At 34.1% G+C, this 25,748-nt stretch overlaps 1 protein-coding gene and 1 long non-coding RNA gene across 3 annotated transcripts in view; one reads left to right on the top strand and one right to left on the bottom strand.

Moving 5' to 3' along the window:
• Positions 1 to 25,538, top strand: part of LOC118197238 (uncharacterized) — a 403,557-nt gene extending 378,019 nt beyond the window's left edge. For both annotated transcript variants that reach the window (XM_085820507.1, XM_085820508.1), the window contains 3 exons: positions 796 to 958; positions 6,418 to 9,961; positions 19,294 to 25,538. In XM_085820507.1, the coding sequence (XP_085676633.1) occupies positions 796 to 958; positions 6,418 to 9,961; positions 19,294 to 19,508 (3,922 nt within the window). In that variant the 3' untranslated portion in view covers positions 19,509 to 25,538. The remainder of the gene's footprint in view (positions 1 to 795; positions 959 to 6,417; positions 9,962 to 19,293) is intronic.
• The window catches only part of LOC146996240 (uncharacterized), a 506,022-nt gene that overhangs the window by 8,093 nt on the left and 472,181 nt on the right, over positions 1 to 25,748 (bottom strand). The window lies entirely within an intron of this gene.

The following is a 25,748-nucleotide window of genomic DNA, read 5'->3' on the forward strand; positions in this document are numbered from 1 at the left end:
ATCAGTTGCACTTTTACATAGCATCTGTTTTCCCAACTTGAAATGAAATCTTCCAACAGGAGAAAGCTCCTTGTTACAAGACTCGAATTGTGTTGGAGTGGTTCGAGAAACATAAGGATGAATTCCAGTTAATGTCCTGACCACCTAACTCGCTGGATCGTAACCGGATATTGAGCACATCTGAGATGTCATGGAACGGCAGCTCAGAGCTCAAACACCACCGTGTCGGAATATGCCGACATTGCGTGACCGCTGCTCAGACATTTGGTGCAACCTGTCTCCAGTCATCGACCAAAAAATTGTGGCATCCATGCCAAGGCGAGTTGCAGCTATGTTGCAGGACCAAGGTCGAGTAATGTTAAGTAGTACTGTGTAGGTGTTCGTAATATTTTGGCTCTTCAGTGTATAACTTGTCTCCATAAATTGCATAGCTACTCCCCTACATACGTAGCTACTCTTACATTACATAACATTGCTACTCCTTAGTTGCTTTTAAAAGGAGGCTTGATTGCAAAAGATGCAAAAATACATTACTGAAAATGCATCTAATTTATTTTCAGAGCGATTCAATAAACAAATGTTAATTCGTTCATAACTCATGTAACCTTAAACTCCAAAATTACCTGAAAATCACGTCATTTTCTAAGTGGCTGGTCTGTCGGAACTGTTCCGAACAGTTATTTATAAGAGTGTTTGAATTGCGTATTTAAAAATTTAATAATATTTTTGGCTTATGCGTAGCAGTAAGAAGAATTACCTCTTATTACTTTACTTTTAACTTCCTATCTTTTACAGAGATAGCAAACTAACGCAACTGCTTCGAGAAGCCATGGGAAGCATAATGTGCCGAGCAGCCATGATCGCACATGTGTCAACTATGCCTTCACGCTATCCTGAAACTCTGGCAACATTGCAACTAGCGTCAAGGATACATAGGCTACGTAGAAAGAAGTTAAAGGTAATTATTTTTTAATTACATTAGTTCAGTTGACGTAACTGCTGTAATAATAACTATGAGAAATGGACAGTAGCGAAGCCTTAACGGAGACAATTCCCTATTACTTATATAATCCTTATAAAGTCTTTCTTTTCATGACTATTTCAGAATTTCCTGGGTAAAAAGCATGCATTTTTTATTCATAGGTATTGTAAAATTTCACAGATCGAAGATCAGTGGTAATTTTCCAACAGGCAAGTTAATCAGGGATGTTTCTTTAACCATATTTGAGAGTTTCGTGTCTGTGACACATTCTCATAATTCTCACAACATTTAATATTACATTCTTTTATAAATGAATAAAGGTATGTTTATAAATGAATAAAGGTATGTTTATAAATGAATAAAGGTATGTTTATAAATGAATAAAGGTATGTTTATAAATGAATAAATGTATGTTTATAAATGAATGGTGCAGTTTTAAAAATTAATAATAAAATCGTTGCATCACTTTATATGGGCAAACCTTACAGCATACACAGCGGAAACTGTCCAAGTTTTTGATGCATTATTCACAATCCCTCAATAAGTGTACCCTTGGTCACAAGACACACATCTACACCGTAATCAAATTCTTGCCATACTCGGTGTAGCGTGTCCGCCGTGACAGTCTGCAGTGCGTGCTTTACCCGACCACAAGCTTCCTCGGTCTTTAACAAAGAACTCGCATGGAGTTAAATCCAGGGAACGGAGTGGCCAGGCAAGAATGTTGTTATCCACTTTTGCAGCATATCCAGTCCAGCGTTGGTAAAAAACACAATTAAGTAGCTGTTGTAAATTCTTGTGAAACTAGGGCGGAGCACCGTCTAGTTGCAAAATGTAATCATCATAATTGGTATTCAGCTGGGGTAACCACCACGTATCACACATGTCTAGAATTGAGTCATTGGTCAGAATTTTTTGTTCCAAGAAAGTGTGCCGGACATTTTCTGGCGGGACACCGCACAGAAAACATTCACTTTTGGAGATTCATGCTGATGCTGTATCCTGTGTATGGGGTTTTTTGGTTCCTCAGATACGGACATTGTGTTTGTTCACCTTGCCACTTACATGGAAAATGGCTTCATCGCAGAAGATACGTCTTTCTACAAAACCAACTTGCTCCATTTTAAACTGCATTTCTTCAGAAATGACACGTCCTTTCACTTTGTTTGCTGGTGTAAGGGCCTGCACTAATCCCTTTGTACGGTTTAAAACATAGCCGCTTGCTCAACACCCTTTTACACCGTTCTCTTTAGCATGTCCAATTTCCTGCTTGCTTTAATAAGTGACTTGCGAGGACTTCGCGGAAACATCGCGCGCACTCTTTCAACGTTTGCACTAGACACACGACGTGGACTAGAATTCTTGCCTTTACAAAGCCATCCAGTTTTCACGAACTGTCGGTACCACTTACTTATGTTATTCTTGTGTAGTGGGTCTTTATTAAACGAAGCACGAAACTAATGCTGCACTTTAAACACAGATCTGGAGGCCTCAAAACAAAGCACACAGAAAACCTTTTCCTGTTGCGACGCTATCTTGGAAATTGGAACTGTGGCTGCATAGTAACGATGCCTTTGGAGAGTGGAGAGTTGTAAATGCTTATGGTGCATTTTTTACCGCGGAGAAGGTAATGCATTGATTTGGTATTAATTTTTAAATCCAAACCATTCATTTATAAACAATCTGCATTAAGATGAAGCTAGACAACAGAAACAGATGGGAAATCAGAACGTTCATGTGATTCGTTTTATTCAGAAACTAATTTTTTATCAATGTGGAAAACAATGTGGTAAAACTGTGTATTCCTGAAAGTATGTAAGAAATAATAATGTTATGTATATATAAATTTTACGAAATCCTTCCCTTTTATAGCGACAAGAATGACATAATCTAATATTTAAATACGGAAAATTTTTATTAAGATTCTTAATGGATATTTTAAGCGTTTTAAAAAATAGTTGCTCCATCAACGCAGGAATAGATACGATCTCTAACTACTGGTAGCTCGATCCGAGTTCAAATCCTGGGAAACGGGCTGGCTGTATGCAAGTTTCAGGGGTTTTCTCGATATGTGACGTGGATGGGAATTAATTTCCGTTAGAAAGTCATTCAAGAAGGCATCCGGTTTTGGTAAATAGCCCTAATATGCATAACTTTATTAAATGAATCAACAAACTGAGAAGTAATTCGCATGAGAATCTTAGATATTTCAGGATTATTGTAAGGCACTATGTTAGATTTAATTTGTGTTTTTTGAAAAATTAGATTACATCCCGTATACAATCACTAAATATATCCAAAATTTAATTGTCCTTAATCAAATGTCAAAAATCGAATATCTTTTGGTTCAGAGATTTGAATTTAGAATGATCATAGGGTTATTTCTATTTGAAATCTATATATTGACAAACAAAGCTCGATAGCTTTCTTCTTTGTAGGCTTTAAATATGTGTAATTTTAAATTAAATATTTGGTATACCTGTGCATTATACTGCATCTGTCTGGTGAATTTTGTTTCGTACCTCAAGAGTGGTTTCAATAAAATTCTTTGTTTCAAAAATTTGTGTATTTATCTGGTGTCGTTAACTTGACGAGAAGAGTAAAATTATCTGAGGTTAAATAGGTGTACTTGACTGTTTACAAAACTAATAACGTTAAAAATCTTGCTATAACGAAGTTTTAACAAAAGAAAAGTAATCCATAAGGAAAATTTTTCAGTAAAATATATCTGTAATTTAAATTAACATTTTAACTTTATGTAATGAAATATGAAGAAAATGCTATATTTAAAATGTTTAATTTTTCAGAATCTGATCTAACAGATAAACAAAGTTTCAGAAATTTAAGACTAAAATAAATTACTTTTACCGTGCAGAAAAATTTTAAAATGAATAATTATTTGTTTTTATGCATGATATTCTTGTAAAAACATCAGTTTTATTAGCGGGGCACAAAATTAAATCTTGATATCCGCTATGCACGCACTAAAATCAATAATTTGGAGAGAGCAGACATTATGACAGAATTCAGTCTTTCAATTTGTCCATTGGAATGAGGCAGTCCGGTAGTAATTTGAATATGCTGGATATTGTTGGCTGAATAATAATCTTGAAAATCTTTAGAAGTATATGCTGAACCTTTATGGGAAATCATACGCGAAGGATTTCCAAAGACAAATTTTTGATTTTCCAATTTAGATATTACTTCGGCGCTATCAGTATATTTTGTTGGATAAAGCCATATAAACTTTGTGAAAGATTCAATAATAGCAAATACATACTTGTATTTTTATGAGTACTTTCGTTTGTCCCTAATGATCAGTGTGATATGTATGAAGTGGTATATCTTGTTTGGGCATACTAGAATGCAACATACCATCTGGTTTTCCAAATTTGCGAATAATTAATATGCAAGGAACACAACTTGAATTATAGATAACAATTTTAATTTAAGTTTATGTATATAAGATTCTTGTTTGATGAGTTTTCTTCAATTTGTTTAGAAGAGAAATGTCCACGAAGATGCTTAGTTTTATTACTTTTCATTGATTCTGGAACAACAAGTAATTTGCTTCCGTAAACAAATTTATAAAATATACCGGCTTAACGTAACAGTCATCATAAGGCTTAACTTTCAAGACTTCTTTGATAGTTCGATTATGATCATCTTGCTCTTGAGCATTTCGTATTTTTAAAACGAGGCTATCTTGAGTGATGGCCATAACGGGGGTCTGGTCAATGCGTCAGCATGTATCATTCATGTTCCCGTTCGGTGTTCTATTTAGTAGTCGAAATCTTCTAACATCAAAGCTTAACGTGCTATTCGTGCATTCAAGTCTTTCTTGTTCATTGTCATTTTAAAGGCATTACAGTTAGTAATAAATTTGAAGAGTTTGCCTAAAAAGTAAATTCTAAATTATTTCAAAGCTTGAATTACAACTAATACTTCAAGTTCTTAACTGATAAATTTCTTTTCCGCATCAGATATATTTTTGCTCATACAATAAATAGGACGTAAGCAATTATGAATCATAGCTCTTCGCTTGAGCATACAACCATAACTATCGATACTGGCATCAGTAGATGCTAAGTATGGGTTTTTCATACAGATGCTGTTTCAAAGATTGAAAGATTTTCTTTCATTGCCACCAAAGTGAAAGTCATTACTTTTCTTAAGGAGATCAGTTGATGGTTGACCAGTTATGGAAACATTTAGAATAAATTTACGAAAATATCCAGGAAGACCAAGTTTTTGTAACCTTTAGGTTCACAATAACTATTTTAAGAGGATACGGGAACAGTTTAGCATTTTCAATGACATGGCCAAGGAATTCAATTAATTCTACGATTTAAAAATTTTGGTTTCATAACATTAATATCAAGTCCATAAACAGACGCAACTTAGAAAACGGATTTTACGTCTGTGCACTCATCTAGATGGCGCTTTAGCATTATCTGAGTTACAGTCACAGTTGCATGGCAATTTCCTAGAGCAGTTAGAAATATTTTTTATCCTCAACAGTATTCATTTATCATAGAATAGTAGTTAAAAGTATTTTTAATCCTCAACAACATTGATTTATTATAGGTAACTTGGAATATAAAAATATTTTCAAATCATTAATTTAAAAGAAAATTTCTCAATCTTAGGAACAATGAGTATGCAACTAATTAATATTCCGTGTCACATTGACTCCTACTGAAATAAAAGTATAATGCAAACCACAGCAGACCCTTGTACCCCATGAAGTGAGGAGGAAACACAGACAGAGACATAAAGAAAGACTAGAAGCGATTGCGTGTATACTGAAGAAAAAACTTATTAAAGTATTTATTTAAACTGCGTAACGAAATAAATTTCTACAGATTAAAAATGCAAATAAATTGAAAATTGTGTTTTTCTTTTAATTTAATATAGGTTATTCTTCTTTCATACGTTTTTTAGATGGCTTCGTGTAAACCGTATTTTTGAACTAACGTCGCCTCTAGTATTACGCTGGTTAATGAGGAAATAACTGAACATCAGTTTAAGGTTCTGATTGGGATTTCTTTAGCATATTTGATAATTTAATATTCATATTCTGAACGTATTTTACTGCAATTTTTTAATTCATCATTTTGTTCTAAACAAGACATATAATTTACAATTTTTATTTAATTGGAAAATTTCTTGTTAACTTATTTCTAATGATTGTGACAAAAAAATCTAGTTTCATTCAGCAAAAATAATTTATCTAGAATTACTTCTGTTAGTTGCAGCAACGTGTTATTAATTTTGCCTCATTTACGTGGCTATAAGATCTGAGGATTTTAAGGTAAATGAATAAAATCTCTATATCACCACATATTATTCCTTTCATTTTATTAAAATTGTTTCCAAATATTTATTTGTTTTATAAAATCACATGGTATTAAATATGGCGTTTTTTATTTCAGTTTGCACCAGCTGCTGAGCTGGGACCTATAGGTGATGATAAAGGTGTCTGTAGACCCTTTGTTCGAATTCATGCTGTTGGAGAAGATGGTGCTGTCAAGTCAGGTAGCAGTGATCAAGACTACACATCCAGCAGTGAACAATCATGCGACACTGTGATTTTCGTCGGTTCTGGTCGGGGTGCTACTCTACCGGGAAACATCTGTGATAGACATAACAGCCAACCTATATCTCCCCTCGCGAAGGAAACTCAGAGTACATCAACTGGTGGGGTGGGTGGAACTTCCAGGAAGCAGACTTCTAAGCCACATGTACCTAGCCATCATACAGAAAAGTCCTCTTCTAGTAGTGGAACCACCAACACCCCACCGGCATGCAAAGAACAAAAATCTTCAGATTATGTGTCAAAAAGTGCCTTAAATGAACATTTTCGAGTGCCCAGTAGTGGAGCAGGGATTGCTTCCCCAAAGAAAAAATCCATAAGCTCATCTCCATATTCTTCTCCAAAACACCAAAAAGTAGGGGAAACTGATTCTGCAAAAATGTCTCCCAAATTAAGTAAATATGTCATGCTGGATTATTCTAGTGATGGTAAAAAGTTTAAAGGATCATCAGAATCCGTGAGCAAAAGTTCTCCGTCACGCAAGCCAAGTTCTGTTGATCCACACCAGAAGTCTGGTTTTGTTTCTGCAAGCACTCTGACAGGAAGTCCACAGTCCCAGCGCAAATCCAAGCGTTCTCACAAACAGGATGTTTCTCAACAGCAGCTATATTTTCAGCAACAACAATCGGAAATGCTAAAAGTTTTGGTAAAGGAACCCAAACCAACAAGTGATGAAACTTGGATAGATGGTCCTAGGTTTACAAAGCCTAAGTTTGATTCAAGGACGTTGCACCAGTTGCAAAAAGAAAAATGGGTAGATGGACCAGGAATGTATGGCTATATGGATGTGCAAAAAGAAACTATGATTAGAAAGTGGGTCGAAGACCATTCAAGAATCATTCCTGAGTCCGAAATGGGAAATAGAAAAGAAGTATGGATAGATTTTCCTCCTGAAACGGAAGATAAAACTGTACTTCATGCTAGTGGGAAACATACGGCAGCACCTAATGAAAATTCTGATAAGCATAGTACCTCATTAACAGAGAAAATTAAAACGGATTCTAGGGGGAAATCTGTTGATCGTTTGCACCGTGAATCTAGTTTAGAAAGCGATAAAAATCTCTATGCTAAGGTATCATCGAGTGTGCTGAAGGAATCTCAACGGCAACATTTGGATACAGATTTCCATAAAAATGGAAATATATCCAAGGAAATCAAAGAAGTTGAAGTTTCAAAGCCGAAACTCAATTCTCAAATTGTTTCAGATTTGGAAAATTCTATCAACGGTAATTTAAGTGAACTTATGGGTAACTCTGACCGATATAGTTCACAGTCTTCCTCAGGATCAGTTGATTTTAATGATAACAATAGTGAAGATCTTAATTTCGTATCCAATTCTGAAACTAACTGTTGCCTTTCTAACAGCAACATGCCTCTTGAAGATAAAGATGGTTGCTTATTGCTTACGGATAACAACGGCCAAAGTGACCTAATTACAATGGCCGATTCCTGTGTTCAGGTTACTGAAGAAGATATATTTACTAGTTGCGGATGGCCACAAGGAGTTATCGATAATCATCATTTCAGTGATACAGATAGTTATGAAGGCATAGAACATCCTTTACATGTTTTAAGTGCAGAGGATTTAAATTTAGCATCTTCATTTACAGATTCTAGAGCAGTCAGTGTAGACTTCGATACTCTTAGTGTTCCAGAAGGTTGGACAGCAGACAGTCATGATTTAGATCCTGATCTAACTTGGCGTTTGCTAAGGGGAGGTTCACTACCCCATCACGGTGCTCGAACAAGTCATTCACGAAATTTAAATTCGAATGAAGATTTAACAGAAAAGAATAATATGTTAGCTTCTAAGCTCGAAAGGCTTGCGAATCTTCGTCAGATAATCGAAAAGAATTCCGGTCACCAAGAAAGATGGAAAGCATCACACTTTCCAGACACTTTTAGCAACCTTTGTAGCTCAGACAACCGTTTTCCTTTCGTTAGTAAATTGCACCACAGTGCCGATTCGAGCTTAGAAGAACTTAGGGAAAATGATGTTAATAGTATTCGCAGTGAACCAGCTGAGTTAGACATTGAAAATTTTGAATTTCAGTTTAATGTTAAACCAATGAACGGACTTCGTCTAGAAGCCTTTTATAATAAAATACAAAAAGTTCCTCTTTTTCCAGACTGTTTTTCCCAGTTTGGGAAACCAACACAAGTTGTGCCTCCCATCATCAAGCATAAAACCAAATATATTAAAGTTCCCTTAGAAGATATAGAACCTAACAAGTCTTTAAACCATCAAGTTAAAGAGAACGATAATTGTGAGAGCTCTCCGAAGTCAAAACATAGGTGGAGCACCTCTCTTGGGAGATTTAGTGGTATTAGTAAAGACAAGAGTAGGGAACAATCGCGGGAGGACATATCAGAAGTTCCGCGAGTGCATGGTTCTAGTGAAAATGTGTCTCAAGTTGAAAGCGCCGCAAATTCATCAGAAACGGGTCAAACAAAATTACCTTTATGCTCCGGTTCCACAGAGAAAGTACATCAATCTTTAACGGAAGTGATTCAAGAACAAAGGTGTCGTGTATACAGTGAAGGACCTTCTTCAAGTCCAGTGCCATTTCATACCACAAAATATTCTGCTCAACGAACTACAAAATCTAGAATAATCACCGAGCATTCTGTTGGAAAATCCATCCGGGTAACAGAACAACAAAGTCACTACATCGGAAAACCAACAGAATCTCCTGAACAGAGGCATGATTTCATGTTAGTCAAACAACATCAAAGAAAAAAAGGAAGTCCAAAGCTATCACCTCGAGGTATTCTTGGGGCATACCGGAATAGTCAGAATAAACAAAGCAAGCCGCATGTCCAGTGCCCTTACACTTCGGCTGCAAATAGTTCAGAAACTGCTGTTTGTATAAGTCCCAGCATATCTGGCACACCTGCACATGTCAGTACATCTCACATACTAACAGAAGCGCCAGTGCAAGTCCACTCACAAAAGTCACACATCCTTATCCGCAGTACATCAACTCCTGCTAGTCCATTTGGAAATAATGTCTCTCCGCCAAGAACAGACGCTGTACTGAGCGCCGAATCCTATTCCTATCTTTCAGCACCAACGCCTACCGTCACAACGGTAACAACAACAAATATGTTATCAAAGAAAGAAGCAAAGTGGGCAGCTAGACAGTCCAGTAGTGGCCATGGAAGTGATAGCAGCGTCATTAGTGCAGATATCAAAGAGACAAAAGAGCTTTTGGGTAAATTGTCAAAGACCCCCCAGTTTTCTGGAACCAGCAGTGGCTACGAGAGTATGCCTCGAGATAGTGAAGGAACACCTCTGTCTTCCTCGAGCCAGGAATCTGGCAGTGAAGTTGGTGCTAAAAAGGAATCTAGAGGACGGAAAGGAACTCGGAAAAAATCTCAGGGTAAGTAACACTATATATGGAAATTTATATTCCTGAATTATTCCTATAAACTGATGAGAAAACAGCTTTTGCTGCATGCAAATACTTTAAAATAAGCACACATTAGCAGTTATAGGAATATTCATGTATCTTTAAGGCATATTTAAGGTCAAGCTCTAAATCTTAAATCTGTCATTAAAAAGTGGAATTCTCACTTATTTTCGTGAATTTTAATGTGAAACATTATCATCTAGTTCTTAATTATGAGGATCTGTATTTTTAATATTTAATAAACCAGTTTAAATACAGCTGCAAGTGAAAGCTGATTTATTCTCGTTTAATAATAAGTAATTGCATAAAGGAAGACAAACTCTGGTACCTAACTTCCAAAGTAACGATGTTTTCTGATTCTTATTAAGCTCAGTTCGTGAGATTCCATTTCAGGATTTCTGATGTTTATTAAGCTCAGCTCGTGAGATTCCATTTCAGGCTGTCTGATGTTTATTAAGCTCAGTTCGTGAGATTCCATTTCAGAGGAAACAAATAAAAAGGAGAAGAAGCTTTGTTCATCACAAGATTCAGTCAAATACTTTGTAGTTGATTTTCATACTTATATTATGTTAAAATTAACAACAGCATAAAGTAATTGTGTGTTAATTGATTCATTAGTCCATAATTTAGATTAAAATGTTTAGAAATAAACTATTCATATTAGTATCAAAGATACGAAATACAGATCGCAGTCGATTGAGAGAAGCTTTATCACATAAGGAACACGGTTGATCAATTTGTTAAAATGATATCAATAGTAAAATTAACTCTTCAGATGTGTGTAGCTGTGATTGCACATGTGAAGAAAATATTAAAATAGATAACCAGCAGCATTACTTTTTTACGTTGGGAGAGTGCAAAAATAGGCTAAGAATCTTTGCACACAAGTTTGACTAAACAGGCAGTATGCCAAAAGGTTGTAAAGGTCTAACATACACTCACAGGTAAAGTAAAAGTGTGCAAAACCGCAGAAGTTTACCAGTGGTCTTACAGGTATAATCCTACGCCACTAACTGTGATATTCCGCTCCAAATTTCAGGAAGGACACCCAGCTCGGGATGGGGGGGGGAGGGTCCACGGGTCTGTCCCATCCCTCTTCCTTAACCCCTGTCTCTCGAGAGGACTACTGATACGGCAGTCAAGACATGCATTCACATAAACTAATGCTTTTGCAAATTGTCAACCAGGTATTACGAAGCTGTTCGGTGAGTTCATTTATGTAGCGAGATTGTTGTATATGACCTCTCAACAGGTCGCGTATATTTTCGAGTGGAGGAACATTTGGAGATCTGTTAGGACTTACAAAATAGTACTCAGATAATTCTTGGATATTTCTATGGTGTGGGGAGAGGCATTTTCATCTTGCGAAACCCGGTCTTGATTGAGCAATACTGGTAACGCAACGATTACAGGACATCGGTCCGTTAAGTGTTACTATCACTGTATATTGCATCATAAAGAATGACTGCCCAAAAGGTAATGCGTAATGTGATGGATAGGTGGTAACGGTTTTGCATGAAATTTTTTGCCATTCCGGCCAAGGAAAACAGAGACTCATAGCTGAACTTGATACTGTTCTAGTCTGATAAATTCATCGTTTTGTGGTCGCGACACCTATTAAATAACGCTATCGATGCTCAGAAATTGTTGCAATCATCGTAGTACTTTTGCCTCTGTCAGTTTTGTTGCAATCGTATGTCCCGGACAATTATATCCAGAAAACGCGAATAAGTATTTCCAAATTGAAAATACCATGGATGTCGATATCTCAAGGTTTCTTAAAAATTGTCTCTCAAGGGCTGTTACCACCTTCATGAAACCTAACAGCTCTGCTGAAAAACTCGAAATGTCATTATCTGACCGTGTTATCGATACGATAGATACACTACGATTAGTTTACAGATATGACCAACTACCTTCTTTATGTCGATGTTTACTCTCTTAGTTAATAATACTGAAATAAGGAGTCTGTGAATTAAGAATTACTAATGCAAGCAGCGTTACCACATAAGGAGTCCTGAATGGTATCTTGGATAAAGTAATATGAATTTTATGTGACTTTGGATATGTGTTGTCTTACTCTATAGCTGTGAGTTCAGTTGCTCTACATATTTTATAATTTGAATTTTGCAAGCTAAGTTTTGTGATTGTTGAACAGTTTTCTAGATGAATGGATTATTTTGATGCAAATTTCAATGCAATGAAAAAATAAATTATCTGTTTTAAGCTAGGGAAAATTCTAATAAGTTAGAAGAATATGTTCTACAACGAGAAAAAGGTATCTAGGGCACACTTTACGATAAAACCGTTTAGAATATATTTAAAAAACGTACATAAATAAGGTGTTAGGCAGTTTTGGTCTATTTAAATGCAGTTAGAGAGTTTTGGTTTATTTACTTAGGCTATAAAAAGCATAAACGAGCAGAACTAGGTAGAGTTTGACAAATAATTTTTGAGGTGTTATGTAAGAAAGCATTATTTAAATATGTGATGAAAGAAGATTTTTAAGTGCGGTATTTCTTGAAACAGATGAATAAAATTAACATTTTTATGAATTTAAGTAGCAATAATATATGTTAGTCTTTAAATAAAAAATTCACAATAGTTCATTTATTCGGGATAACATTACATTACTTAGAAGCTTGTGCAGATTCTTTTCTGTTTTGGCTCTTTTGAAAACGGTGAAGCTACATGACTGTTCAGATATTTATAAAATTAAATTGAATTTGAAAATTGAAGTTGTTCGTCTGTACCAAAGAAATAAATTTCTTTATGTTTGTATGAAAACTGTCAAAGTATCGTATATGACAGAAGTTACGTGAATTCAATCATAATATTTGTTATTTGAAAATGTTTTTGGAAAGCCAATAAATCAAATAAATGCAATTTTTGTTTATTATTCCCAACTGATAACGAAATTATTGTGAGAGAGTATAAGTAGACAGTTGCAGAGATATAACATGAAAAGCAGATGTGGTAATATTACTCATATAAAAAACAAAGCCAACACAACGTTTTTTTTACTTGCTTGCATTAGTGAAGAAAGCTAAAGTAAGCCCCATTAATTACACTAATTATATATTTTTTTATAAAAGGAGTTAATTGCTTTTAATTTAATTTTCTCTTTGCCAATTTCTTTCACATGTTGTTATGACTGTTTATGTTGCGTGATTATCTGCTTCAAAATTTAAGTAAAAATGCATAGTTTATATATTAATATAAAATTCTTCTTAAAGTAGAGAGGTTAAACAGTTATATTTTTTCTCTTAGTGCAAAGCGAGGAGCAATTATTAAATGCAATAATTCATATTTTGCTTTTCGTTAAAACACTTTTGTTAAAGAGAAAAACAAGTTCTCATTTCCTTAACAAGCAATTAATAATATTTAACTTCAAATCTAAGTTTATAGGAATATTGAGTTTTAATATTGCTTTTGAAAGAGCATTTCTACTAGTAATTCCAACTAACCCCTTTTATAAATTTAAAATGAGAATGTTCATGATTACAAAGAAGGATTATATCACTACATAGTATAAAACTATGTAGGCTACATAGTATAAGTCGCTTTCTCTGTCCCTATATCCCTATGTATGCTTAAATCTACGCAACGGATTTTGATGCGGTTTTTTTAATAGATAGAGTGATTGAAAAGGAAGGTTTATATGTATAATAACATCCATTAAATAGTGGAGAAATACTGTTATTTTTGAGGTTTCTAATGTTCAGATATTTATAAAATTAATGTCGTAAATAACTACATTTTTTCCCGCTAACATTGCAAACGCAGGCTGAACCCTACGAGATTTATCAAAATAATGTACTAAGTATTGTACACATTGAAAAGGTCTACAGATTTAAAAATTGCGGGACGTAGCGTTTGCGGCGGTACCGGCCGGCCGGGGCGGCGGGAGCGTGCCTATAAATAGCGCGTCGGAGGCCGCGGTTCTCCCTATAGCACTTTGAATTTAGCAGCGATCGGACGCGTTTATTATCGGAGCTCTCTAGCGAGGAAAATAACAATTTACTTCTTCACATCTCAAAGGGGTTAGGTTGTTGTTGGCTTCAACATTAGGCCTGAGTTTTCTCCATGATTTTATGAGGGTTGACGGTTTCACTGAGTCCCGTGCAGATGCAATATCTTAGATGCTGTCCAAGATTGTGTAGTGTTTCCAAAACTCTTTCAGATCATAACCTACTTCAATTTTGGTCATTAGCAGCTTGGTTAGGTTTGTTCTCTTGATTGTTGCAATGACTCCTTAGTCCATGGGTTGGATTAGCGCAGTAACGTTTGGGGGGAGAAACTTTGCAAAAATATGTCCATCAGAAGACTTTAGCACGCTTGAGCAGAAGGTTTCATAGTTATTTTTAATTTAGTCTCTTTCATTCTATTCTAACGATCTTTCTTCGCCTGTTATTATTCTGCAATATATTAATTGTTGTAAAAATAAAATAAATATGTAAAAATGTAAAAAGTAAATAAGTAAAAATGTAGTGTTTGAATTTAGATATTCCAAAGATAGCAGGAAACCTTCATGGTATAGGGAAAGGGGAATTGTTTTACTCCAAATTTAACGCGTGCAGACCACGGACAGTAATGAATAAATCAAAACTACTGGATCGATTTTAATCATTTTTTTCAGTGAGTGACATAGGCTATATGTTTTATACCCGTGCGAAGCCGGAGCGGGTCGCTAGTACTTTATATAATTATTTTAAATTTGCGCTTAAAACGTTTCAGGCACTGTTTTCTGCAGAATCAGTTTCTGAAAGATAAAATTTCAGCGTTCAGAGTATTTGAAAAAAGTAGATACCGGTTTTATATATTCTTAAATAGTGTTACTAAGCATATTCGTAGAGTTGCAGCGTTTCTCAAATTAGGGTTTAATAAAAATATTGGAGTTGTGTATAGGGATGGTTCCTGTAAAGATAAAAATCTAACTTTTATAAATATGTTTCTTTTGAGTAAAATTTCCAAACAGTATTCCAGAGCGTGACAATCTAGCACTTCGTTTTATTGGATTACTTTAAGGTAACAGATTTTACTGATAATTCACATTCGCTTGAAGAATTATTGATGAAATCAGTAATATTGCTGGTGAGATAATTACTACTTCAAGTTATCAAAAACGTATTGCAACGCGTTATCAGTTACCAGCAGACAGACTCGTTTCATGTCCATGGATTCTATTCCGTATAAATCGCTTGAATTTTACGCATCTGTATTAAGTATAGGCTGTGACAATTCGAAATTAGACTGCGCTAAGTGGAGGTGATGATCTACTGACATTTATTATTCAAAGCAACATTCGCTGGAATCTAGATTTTAACCTATCGTAAAATGTATACTTGCTGGAAAGAATTTAAACGATTGCAGTTAAAAATTCCAGCCACAGTTTCTGGTTGTGAGTATGTCATAAAAGTAGTATCCTTTAATTTGAGGAAAACGAAAATCATCACTTTGAGCCAAAGCATTAGAAGGGTTCAACAGAATATTTTGTTTTCTTTGACCGGCTGTACATTGATCTCAGCCTCATGCAAAAGAGCATTATTACGAAGAAAAAAAAATAGGCAGATATTTCTCGATGTTCTGGCCTCACGCAAAGTATTTTCTGACAACAAATGCTTTAAAACCTCTTAGTAAAATGCATTGAGTTTTTTTATTTAGTGTATATGAATAAATTATTCATTCATGTTTCTTTTGCTATCGTAGATAGCAATGAGTATTGTTTTGATTTTCCTTTCCCCGTTTTTTTTTGGGGGGGACGGGGAGGGCTTTTGGAAAGTTCTTTGTTCGCAACGCAGTGCATTATTGTTTCATTTTATATTCATTTCTTAGTCTATAGCGATATTATTCAAGACATCCGAGTTTCTTAATAGGGCATCAATGACGACTTTCGACGAAATTAGGCGACAATTGTCTAACATGCTTCAGTCTTAAAATAGCAACCCGGAGCTAAGGTCCAGACCAATGGTTCTCAAACGTTTTCGCCCCATGCACTCCTTTATCACTTTCGCATCTGTAGAGACCAAAGTTTCTGAAAAACACCTATATATGTATTTTTGTTATGATGGATTCCCATCCCCCGCGCCAAGGTCGAATAATCTACTTAAATAAAGCAAAAAGTTCTCTCTTAGTATTTTCACGCGCTTTTACCACTGTGTGCCGTGTTCCCGGGACAGGATTTCAACTTCGGACATCAATAGCTAAACACTGGCGCTAAACAAAGGAGAAGGAAGGTGCATTCAAATAACAGAACTACTTTTAGTCGCTTCAAATGAATGATACCTAAAAGCAATGAGGCATGCATTAACATGATGGGGGGAAAGCACCAGGTAGAAAATACACTCATGTCCATAAATTAAGGATAATTCGGAGTCACGCGGAAATCGAACTCTAAAATAAGTATATCACCTGTAAAATCACTACACACATCTTCAAGAATCATATGCAAATTTTAGGAAGTAACCAGATGACACCGATAGTACGTCACAATGACGAGAGTGATATATAACGAATACAGGCAAAGAAGTAAAATTGTTCGCAGGCGCTTTATAAGCATTTCAGTGAAATAACCGAGTAGTTATGACACAAAGGATGCATTTGGATGATTTTTTTACGTGGTAGAATTATCGGCCGTCTGGAATGTGGGCGTACCCAACTGGAAGTATCAGAAGAACTTGGAATTGCCCAGAGTGTCATCTCCAGGCTTTGGCAACGATTCCAAAATGATGGTAATGTGAGTAGACGTTACAGCACAGGTCGCCCCAGAGTTACAACGCCGAATGAGGACCGGTTTTTGGCAGTTACTGCCAAAAGAAACAGGCGGAGCACAGCCTCAGACCTGTCTCGTCAGCTCTCTTCAGCCACTGGTACGACAATTTCAAGGCAGACCGTGTACAGACGCTTAGGGCAGATTGGTCTATATGCTCGTAGACCTGTCAGATGCGTTCCACTTACTGCAACTCACTGTCGCCTGTGGTTAGCCTGGAGTAGAGAGCATGCATTGTGGACACCGCAACAGTGGGCTTGTGTGATGTTTTCCGACGAGTCCAGGTTTAGCTTGCAGTCTGATTCTCGTCGGACTTTCATATGGAGAGCTCCAGGTACCCGTTACCACCAAGAAAACATCATTGAACGACACCGTTACGGTGGTGCAGGGGTGCTCGTTTGGGGTGGAATTATTCTGGGTTCCAGAGCTGACCTGCATGTTCAAATTGGAACCATGATAAGCCAAATCTATCGGGACGTCATTCTGGAACAACATGTACGTTTGTTTCGGGGCGCCATGGGCGCACAATTTCTGTTTATGGATGACAACGCCCGTCCTCACCGTGCAAACATCGTAAGTGAATGCCTTCAATCGGAGGATATCACCCGTATGGACTGGCCAGTATTCTCACCGGACTTGAATCCAGTAGAGCACGTGTGGGACATGCTTGGCCGACGATTTGTAGCCCGTCAACCTCCTCCTACATGTCTACCGGAAGTTCGGAGAGCATTGCTTTTTGAGTGGTGTAATATACCCCAAGATACCAGATCAATAATTTGATACTCAGCATGCCTAGGCGTTGTACGGACTGTATTGCATCGTCTGGGAGACATACAATGTATTAACAATCATACGAACCATGTAATATTGTTTTTTTGTAAATAGGTTTTTTTTTGTAATTTGCTCCAGGGAGAAAAAATCGCTAATTTTTTTAATAATATCAAACATATAGCATCTTTTTTTGCTCTTTATCTTTTATTTAATAAATAAGCTTTACAAATAAGTCAAATTTGTTTTGCTTCTAACTCTTCCTATGCCTGATTTTGCATTATCCTGAATTTATGGACATGAGTGTAATTCAGGCGTTCAGAGACCTGCCGATGTCTGAATAGTCGGGGGTTTTGGGCGATTTGAAAGAGTTAACCATATAAGGTATTTTCTCCCTCATTTTCGCATGTCTTCATGTTGTATTTGGACGAATGCTTTACTCGCATTCATGAGGCCCATGGTTCGAGTCCCAGCGAGGACACCGCACATTTTTCTCATCTCCTGCTTAAAAGGAACTTAATGATTAAAATATTGTTAGACATTGCTAGAACCTCCCTTTCCTTTCTCATACTCAAGAAATACATTATGCATTTATTTAAATTTAGATTATATTTACTAATATATTTTATCAATTAGACCAGAAAAAGTTAAAAAAAGATCCATAAATACCAAAACTTCAATAGAAGTTGTGTTTATATTCGTAAACTAAAATTAAATACTTAACAGATAAATAAAGTTTGACCGCATTCCCTTCTGAAGCTATTTAAGTCCCTAGTGAATATGGTTCATTTGCGTAAATGCATGCAATATACTTTTTTAAAGCTAAAAGAAATTAATTAATGATCGCAAAGAATAACAACTTTCGAAATTAAAACAAAATTGTGGTAATCTTACATAAAGAGCAAAGACTGAATTCATGCTAGGCAAAGTCATAGGAATTGCGAAATATATGCGACATCGATTGAATTTTGAAAAACGAATTCAAGAAACACCAGTTCTCATTCAGTGTATTTGATGCTTAGTTTTTCATTTGATATCAGACTTACTTCAGAATTTACAACTGGAATGCAAATAATTGCAATCAAGTACTTTAGAATTTATAACTGGAATGCAAATAACTGCAATCAAGTACTCCATAATATTTACTGTTCATGTCGTATGTTTTTGAAATCATTTGGAATTGATTTGTATTCATACGATGCGAAGAGTAAAATAAGAACCAAAATTTGAATCGAAGACCTTGATTATGCTATTCTCAACCATTATCGGATTTAGGAAACTGAATATTAATGCTATGGTGCTTAAAAATGCTTTGGTGTTTATATTCAAAATGCCCTGTTTATACTTTTCCCACTACAAAATTCCGTTTGCTTTTAAAAGTAAACGTAATTTTTTTTTATCAGACATCATAATTCAGAGATATCTTCTTTATGTAATGTATTCGGCCTTATATGTTACATATTCCTTATATAATATATAAAACCTTATTATATGTACCTTATATATTCTTTATGTAATGTATTCGGTGTTTTTTATTCAGTGTTCGGACTTTATTTTTATTGCTCATTTTTATTGGAGTTCGCACTCTAGAATTTCCGAAAGTTTCAGTACATTTACTCAGAGAGTAGGGGTTCATATGATATCTGTTCAATAGCAGCTGCACCTATCGTCTCGTATAACCAGCTTCCTTTTCATGTTGCTGCATTCTGTAATTATAAATAATAATCCTTTTTATGTGATTATAAATCTGTATTTATATATTTAGGTTCAAGCAAACGAAGTCGCTCTGTTCCTGCTCGACCTCCTGTCACAAGCAGTCCGACTTGGCAACAACAGCAACAGCCCACACCGACTGCTGTTACCAGACAACAACTTCGTGGCCGTTTGGTGAGGGATCTTCACGATCCTACCCTATGGAAGTCGGAAGAAGATGTTTGTTGTACTAGTTTGCTATGCTGTCGGCTTCTCGATTTCTACTGACTGTAAAACTACCTCGAAATGACGTCGTTCAAACCCATGTGGCATGCAAAGTATTCTCTGATAGAAACGGTGTAGACTGATGAAACGATTAGCGAATATAGAGAAAATATTACAATCGTTATTTCGGTACAGAACAGAATTGTTGTAACTATTTTTTTCTTTTTTATAAAAGTATTCATCTTCATAAGTACATGATATCTTCCACAATAATTTCGAAACTGCGTCAACCTTTCATAGGCAGTAAAGAGAGAATACTTCTTAATTTATTTCTAAATAGCGTCTAGAGAAAATAAAATCTGATGTGGACCACACATGACTTCCTGATACAGGCCAATAAATTATACATATTTTTTGCTGCACTTCACTTAAACTTATTTCTTCGAATTATTCTAATTTAAATTGACCGATTTTTCCAGGCAAATTGAAGATGGTATCAAAAACCGCAAAGTTTGAAGTAAAATATCCCGGTCAACTTTTGTTGTACGGGAGTCAAGCATCTTCTAAATTTTATTTTTTCATGACATAAAATTTTCCCAAATATAAGTATAGGAACAGGGAAACAAGATTAAAGTTAGATATCGTTATTTATCAAAAGTTAATTTTTTTTTAAATCTGACATTGGAAAACATGAATATTTTCGTCATTTAAAACACTTCTGTAATTGTTTGTATATGTATATGACTACGATCAAAGAATGCGAAAATAAAAGCAGGGCAAGAATTTTAAAACTCGGTAAGGGGGGGGGTCGATGTATATATACGTACTTTTGGTACCGTCTATTGCAATAAAAAAGAGAGTTGCACAATTAGATATTATAGAAGTTCCATATACAAAATTTCAACTTTCTACTGCTAATCATTTTTGAGTTATGCGAAATACTTGCATACATGCACATTTTACGTACGTACAGACGTCACAAAAAAGTCCATTTTACAATCAGTTTTGCGAAAAAAACGAATCCTTTATTCTATCCCTGTATATAAATGCCACGCAAAGAAGTAGTCAAAATGGATTCGGGAAAGGTCAAAATGTATATTTCCTGTGAAATATGAAACCCGAAATTTTTCGCGATTACGATATTTCTTTTACTTCATACATAGAAGCAAAAACGGGTTTACAGAATCAATTTTCAAGGCCCAGTCCTTAATGATGACTATATGAATGTTTTTGTTGTTATTTCTAATCAATTGATTTTTTAAATAAATATAAATGTATTTGTTGCACAAAATATGTAAAAATTAAGAAATTAACAGTCTTGAACCGTTAATATTTAGACACCATTTTTTTTTACTAATAAGTTGAACACCATGTGTTTGTAACAGTTAACTGAAAAATCTAACTTTTATTCTGTGATTTTATTGCACAATGTTAAAGTCTTATTTTAAAACAATTCTTTTCTCTATAGGTAAAAAACAATCTACGCATTATAAAAGTATTTCAAAAGTAGTTCCATTTCTTAAAAATTTTCAAAAGATGCTTTTGGAAGAGTTTTCAGGTTTAGAAGATTTTTAAGAAGGGTAAGAAATTAACAAAAATAATTATTTCAAATATTTTAAATTTCTTAACAATATTTCTATTAAACAATATACATTTACACATATACTCATTTCAGTTATATATCCTTATTTCAGAATCTTTCCGTAATAATTGTTCATGTACTTCTACAATCGAGCTTCAAATTTTAAATTCGAATTAAGGATTGATCATAATCATTATTATAGTAATGAATAAAATTGTACTAAGTTATAATACTTTGTAAGAGATACATATGTTCATAATTTTAAGTATTAGCAGATTATGAAGTACTTATTTAAAAAAATTGTTCCATTAATCATAGGGTTTGCTAATTGCTTCATGCACAAAACGCACTCATTATTTTAATATAAATAATTAGTTTTAAACAGTAACCTGCGTTTAACTAAGTATCTTTGAGGGCGAATAACTGAAAAATGTAAGATATAAATTTAGTTAAACGCATTCTTTTACTGAAATTTGTATTTGTATTTATTTAACGTATTAAATTATTATGTTTTCGTATGTAGTATTAAAACAAGGTTTTTTCTCTAATAGAAATTGAGGCTTCCAATCTTATGTAATATTAAAAGAATAATACAAATTGATATGAAAATACGTGAAAAACATTGCTTCTTACAATATCATCAGTTTAAAATACAAAAACGAATTTAATACCATAATGTAATCAGAAATTTCAGGTAAAGAAAATATATATTATTTCTTTATCGTTGCATTTAAAGGCAAAACTTCAGTTATAAGAATTTGTGAAAATAATTTTCAAATGAGTTTGCAAGAAATTAAACATAAACTAGTGGGCTGCAGAAAGGTCAACTTTCGTTCTGTGGGTAATGAGCAGACTCCGATTCGAATTTCATCGAGAGCATGATAGATTTAACAGATTTCTTCCATCTTCAGCTCCTTCAAATATCTCTATGTATCACTTGCTATTTAGGTTCCAAATCTTTATTCTTTTCCAAATAAATGATATTATTTCTTATCAGAAGCGTCGGCGTTTAGCTACTTGGAGAAAGCTCATGAAAATTAACGAATGATTACTTTTATGTCTATCATACTTTGATTCAATAACATGTGTCACAAATTTGCCCGTTAACGGCCAGTGGAACATAATCCGAAGACTCGAAACTCGCTTTCCCTGATTTCAATTCCTCATGAGTATATTTCTACGAAAAGCAGATTATGCTGCAGTGTCGTTAGTCATGAATGCCTGTGTGTTAGACGGAGTTTAAATTCGAGCCCTTCAGTGACAAAGCAATTTCTGAATTTCATTGTACTAATTATGCAGTACCTAGTAAATAATTAAAATTAAATAACTAACTAAACTAACGATGCTACAGGTGATTATTTAATGATATTCAGATAGCCATATGGATGCTTAAAAGATATGCATATTGGCACAAAACTCTTCTTGTATAAATGGTGTAATAAGTGCAAAACATGGCTGTTCTACAACGGAAAAAGTCGCTGCAGTAAAACACGGCGACATAAATGAGATTGTGCTTTTAGGATATGTACACTTTCTGCAAACGGAATGCACAAATATTTTAATACGCATAGTCGGGTGGCTCTTGCTATGCCGTAATTATCTTTAGTTCTCTCTGTCACAGACTAAAACTATAAAACTACTTTTTTGTTTATGTTCATTTTGTGCTAGCATAATCAACGAGTAGCAAATGAATTAGGATGATAACTCCAGAGAAAACATATATGAAATGATTGATTGCGCTTTCACTTCAAACCATTTGATTACTATTTTACGAAAACACTTTGATAATTCGAGCTAGCTGACAACTTTGAAAATTAATCTATTTTACTGATTATTTGATTTCCTGAGAAGAATGAAGTGGAACTCTTTTAATTTGTTTCGTGTATCTCCGTTTTCGTCTTCTCTTATTAAATTAGTAACGTCTTCCATTTTGGCCAATTTGAGCTCCGATCCATTACCTGCTATTTCTGATCAGTCATACCCTTTTCATTCTGAAGAAGTTAACTTTTTATTTTATTTTGTTTATTTCTTTTGTATGTGTGTGTTGCTTTACTACTGCCAATTTCTAAATGCATTTTCTTTCTCGTAAAGAGTAAAAGCTAATCTTTTTCATTCTCGTTTCTTTATTGTTCATCAAATTTCGCTTGTAGGATAACGCAGTTTATTTTTATTTTATTACGAATATCTTGAATCGACTCTTAAGCAATGAGCTTAATGGATTAATAGTGCAGTGGCAAAAAACAGTTTATTCTTTTTGATAAATCGCTAGATGATATGTTGATCTTCTTTCCAAAATTGTAATCTAAGGTATTTATATTTCAATACGTTTGTTAATGTATAATTATTTGTACAAGCATCTAAAATCTGCTCAGTAAGTGCTGCTTATTCTACGCAAAATTATAAAATCAAGATTTACAGTAGACTATCTCTTATCCGATCTCCTGTTGTGAACAAAACTTTTGCTCCCAGTTCCAAAAACTCAGCTTAAATGAAAGCTAATAAAAAGTACTTTTATCATAGCTTATCCGCAAAATTTATTTAAACGTAATATTTATTTATTTCAGAAATCGGGCTCAGACTAAGAGATTATATATACGAAAATGACTCTATCTTCACAAGAGAGGACGCGTTACAAAATTTTTCATTTTTCTTTTTTTTAAAAATAATTACATTTTAGGAGATTTTTGTCAATTAAGCATTGATAAAATAACGGTAAATTAATTTACCAGTAATAATTGCTTTCATTAAATCGCAATAATAAGTGCACAACAATCTGCTATCATATTGCAAGTATTGAGCTCTGTTTATTTATAAAAACGGGCATATGTCACCAAAGTTATCGTTATACATGAGAATAACTGCAACATGACGCATGCCTAAAACTATGGTATGTTTGAATTTTGTCTTATATATAAGAAATGTGCGTATCTAAATCATTCTAAACAAGAATATTTCAAGAGTCTGTTAACTTTATAATTATAAAAAAGTCAATATTATCGTGATTACATATTTTGTATTTCCAGAAAACAGTAAATGCTTATGAAACATCGGAAGGCATTTTTGAAACTTGAGTGAATTATAACTTATCTCATTTTTCTGTGTACATTCTAATGTAATTAGCTCTGTTCGTGAAAAAATATAATTATTAGATGGATTTAAAAATTAGTATTACCCTGAAATTCTCCATAAATGTTGAAATATTCCAAAAATAAATTAAGCATTAAATGCAAATATTCTGAGTATTCATAAAATTTTAAGTCCAAGCGAATAGATTATACTATTTTAATATATTCATCAAAAATTTAATAGGAACATGAATTTGACTTTCATATAATTGCTGATGCATTCTAGGTAATTATGTAATACAGATAGATGTTATTAAAATTTATAAAGAAAGAAATTATTATTTTAATGTAGTAACATAGCTCCGACTCGCATAGACTCGCATAACAATAATAAATTTGGTAAAAATTAGTGTAGTGAAATGACAAAATGTTTTTATTCGAAAACTAGAAAACAGATAGCAGTCATTAAGGAAACTTCATATGACCCGTCCCCATTGATGATTTACTCAAATTACTGTAGGATATTCCCGAAATGTGCCAGTCTTATTGCAAATAAAGCATCGTCTGCTATTGTTACAGCTAACGGGTGGATTATTTAAATTAACAGCGGGTGATTTGTTCAATATGTATAGTAAACAACAGTAATTACTATAATTTGTATATTAAATATCCAATAATGTTATTTCAAGTCATATTAAAGAACAATGAAAATGTTAGCAACCTTTCAATTGGAAACCTTAATTATCAGTCAAATTTCATTCATTGTATAAAGTCATAATGTAAATAATATAAAAATCATCCATCACTGAATTTTTAAATGAATTTATATTAATTTAATTCGTTATTTATAATATTTTCAAAGCCCTTTTCATCCTGTATACTGAGTAAACTAAAACTACAACAATTATCTTCATGCCAACTTCAAATTTTCATGACAGAATACAGTTAATTAATTCTGCATTTAGATTCATATATTACATCATTCATCTTATAACCATAACCGTACCCTCCGATTACTATTTACTACTATGCATGCCTCTTGATAATACTTCTGAGGATGATGAGCTTATTGGTTTTTATATGAAACATTTTCTCTGGAGAACGTTCAAAATAGCTACTAGGTGGTTGTGTATTACCCTTCCTTTTAAATAATGCAACCGCTTGAGTGCTGGACAAGAATGGGCACAGCCTTCGTCGTCAACTAGAAGCACAAGTTCTTAAAATGGAACATTTAGAAACCCTCACGGATTTGTTGTAGTGCGAGTATGCGTCTGCACCGACTGATGATTGGTTAAATTGACTAATAAACTGACTGACTGCATTCAATTATTACCTTCTATCTGTGCCATAAGAAGGCGTATGAAGAATGCATTTTGCAGTGGACTATCTATTGTAAAAATAAAACCTATTGAGTAAATTAAAACTTGTGAATAATTCAAAAAAGGAGTGTATTGTTTCATTTCATTTATTTTGTCCATTTTTCCGAAATACTTCATAGTAAATAATTGACACATTGTTATTTATTATAAGTATATACTTATCTAGTTTTATTAAATACTTTTTGTTGCAATTGAGTTAATAAATATACCTTTCTAGTCACTACAAGATTAGAAAATCCTCATCACAAGGGAATGGAAATAAATTGACTTCCATTTC

This window comes from Stegodyphus dumicola, chromosome 7 (assembly GCF_044657685.1).
Source record: "Stegodyphus dumicola isolate Sdum_Otavi_A_Nest chromosome 7, ASM4465768v1".
NCBI lineage: Eukaryota > Metazoa > Arthropoda > Arachnida > Araneae > Eresidae > Stegodyphus > Stegodyphus dumicola.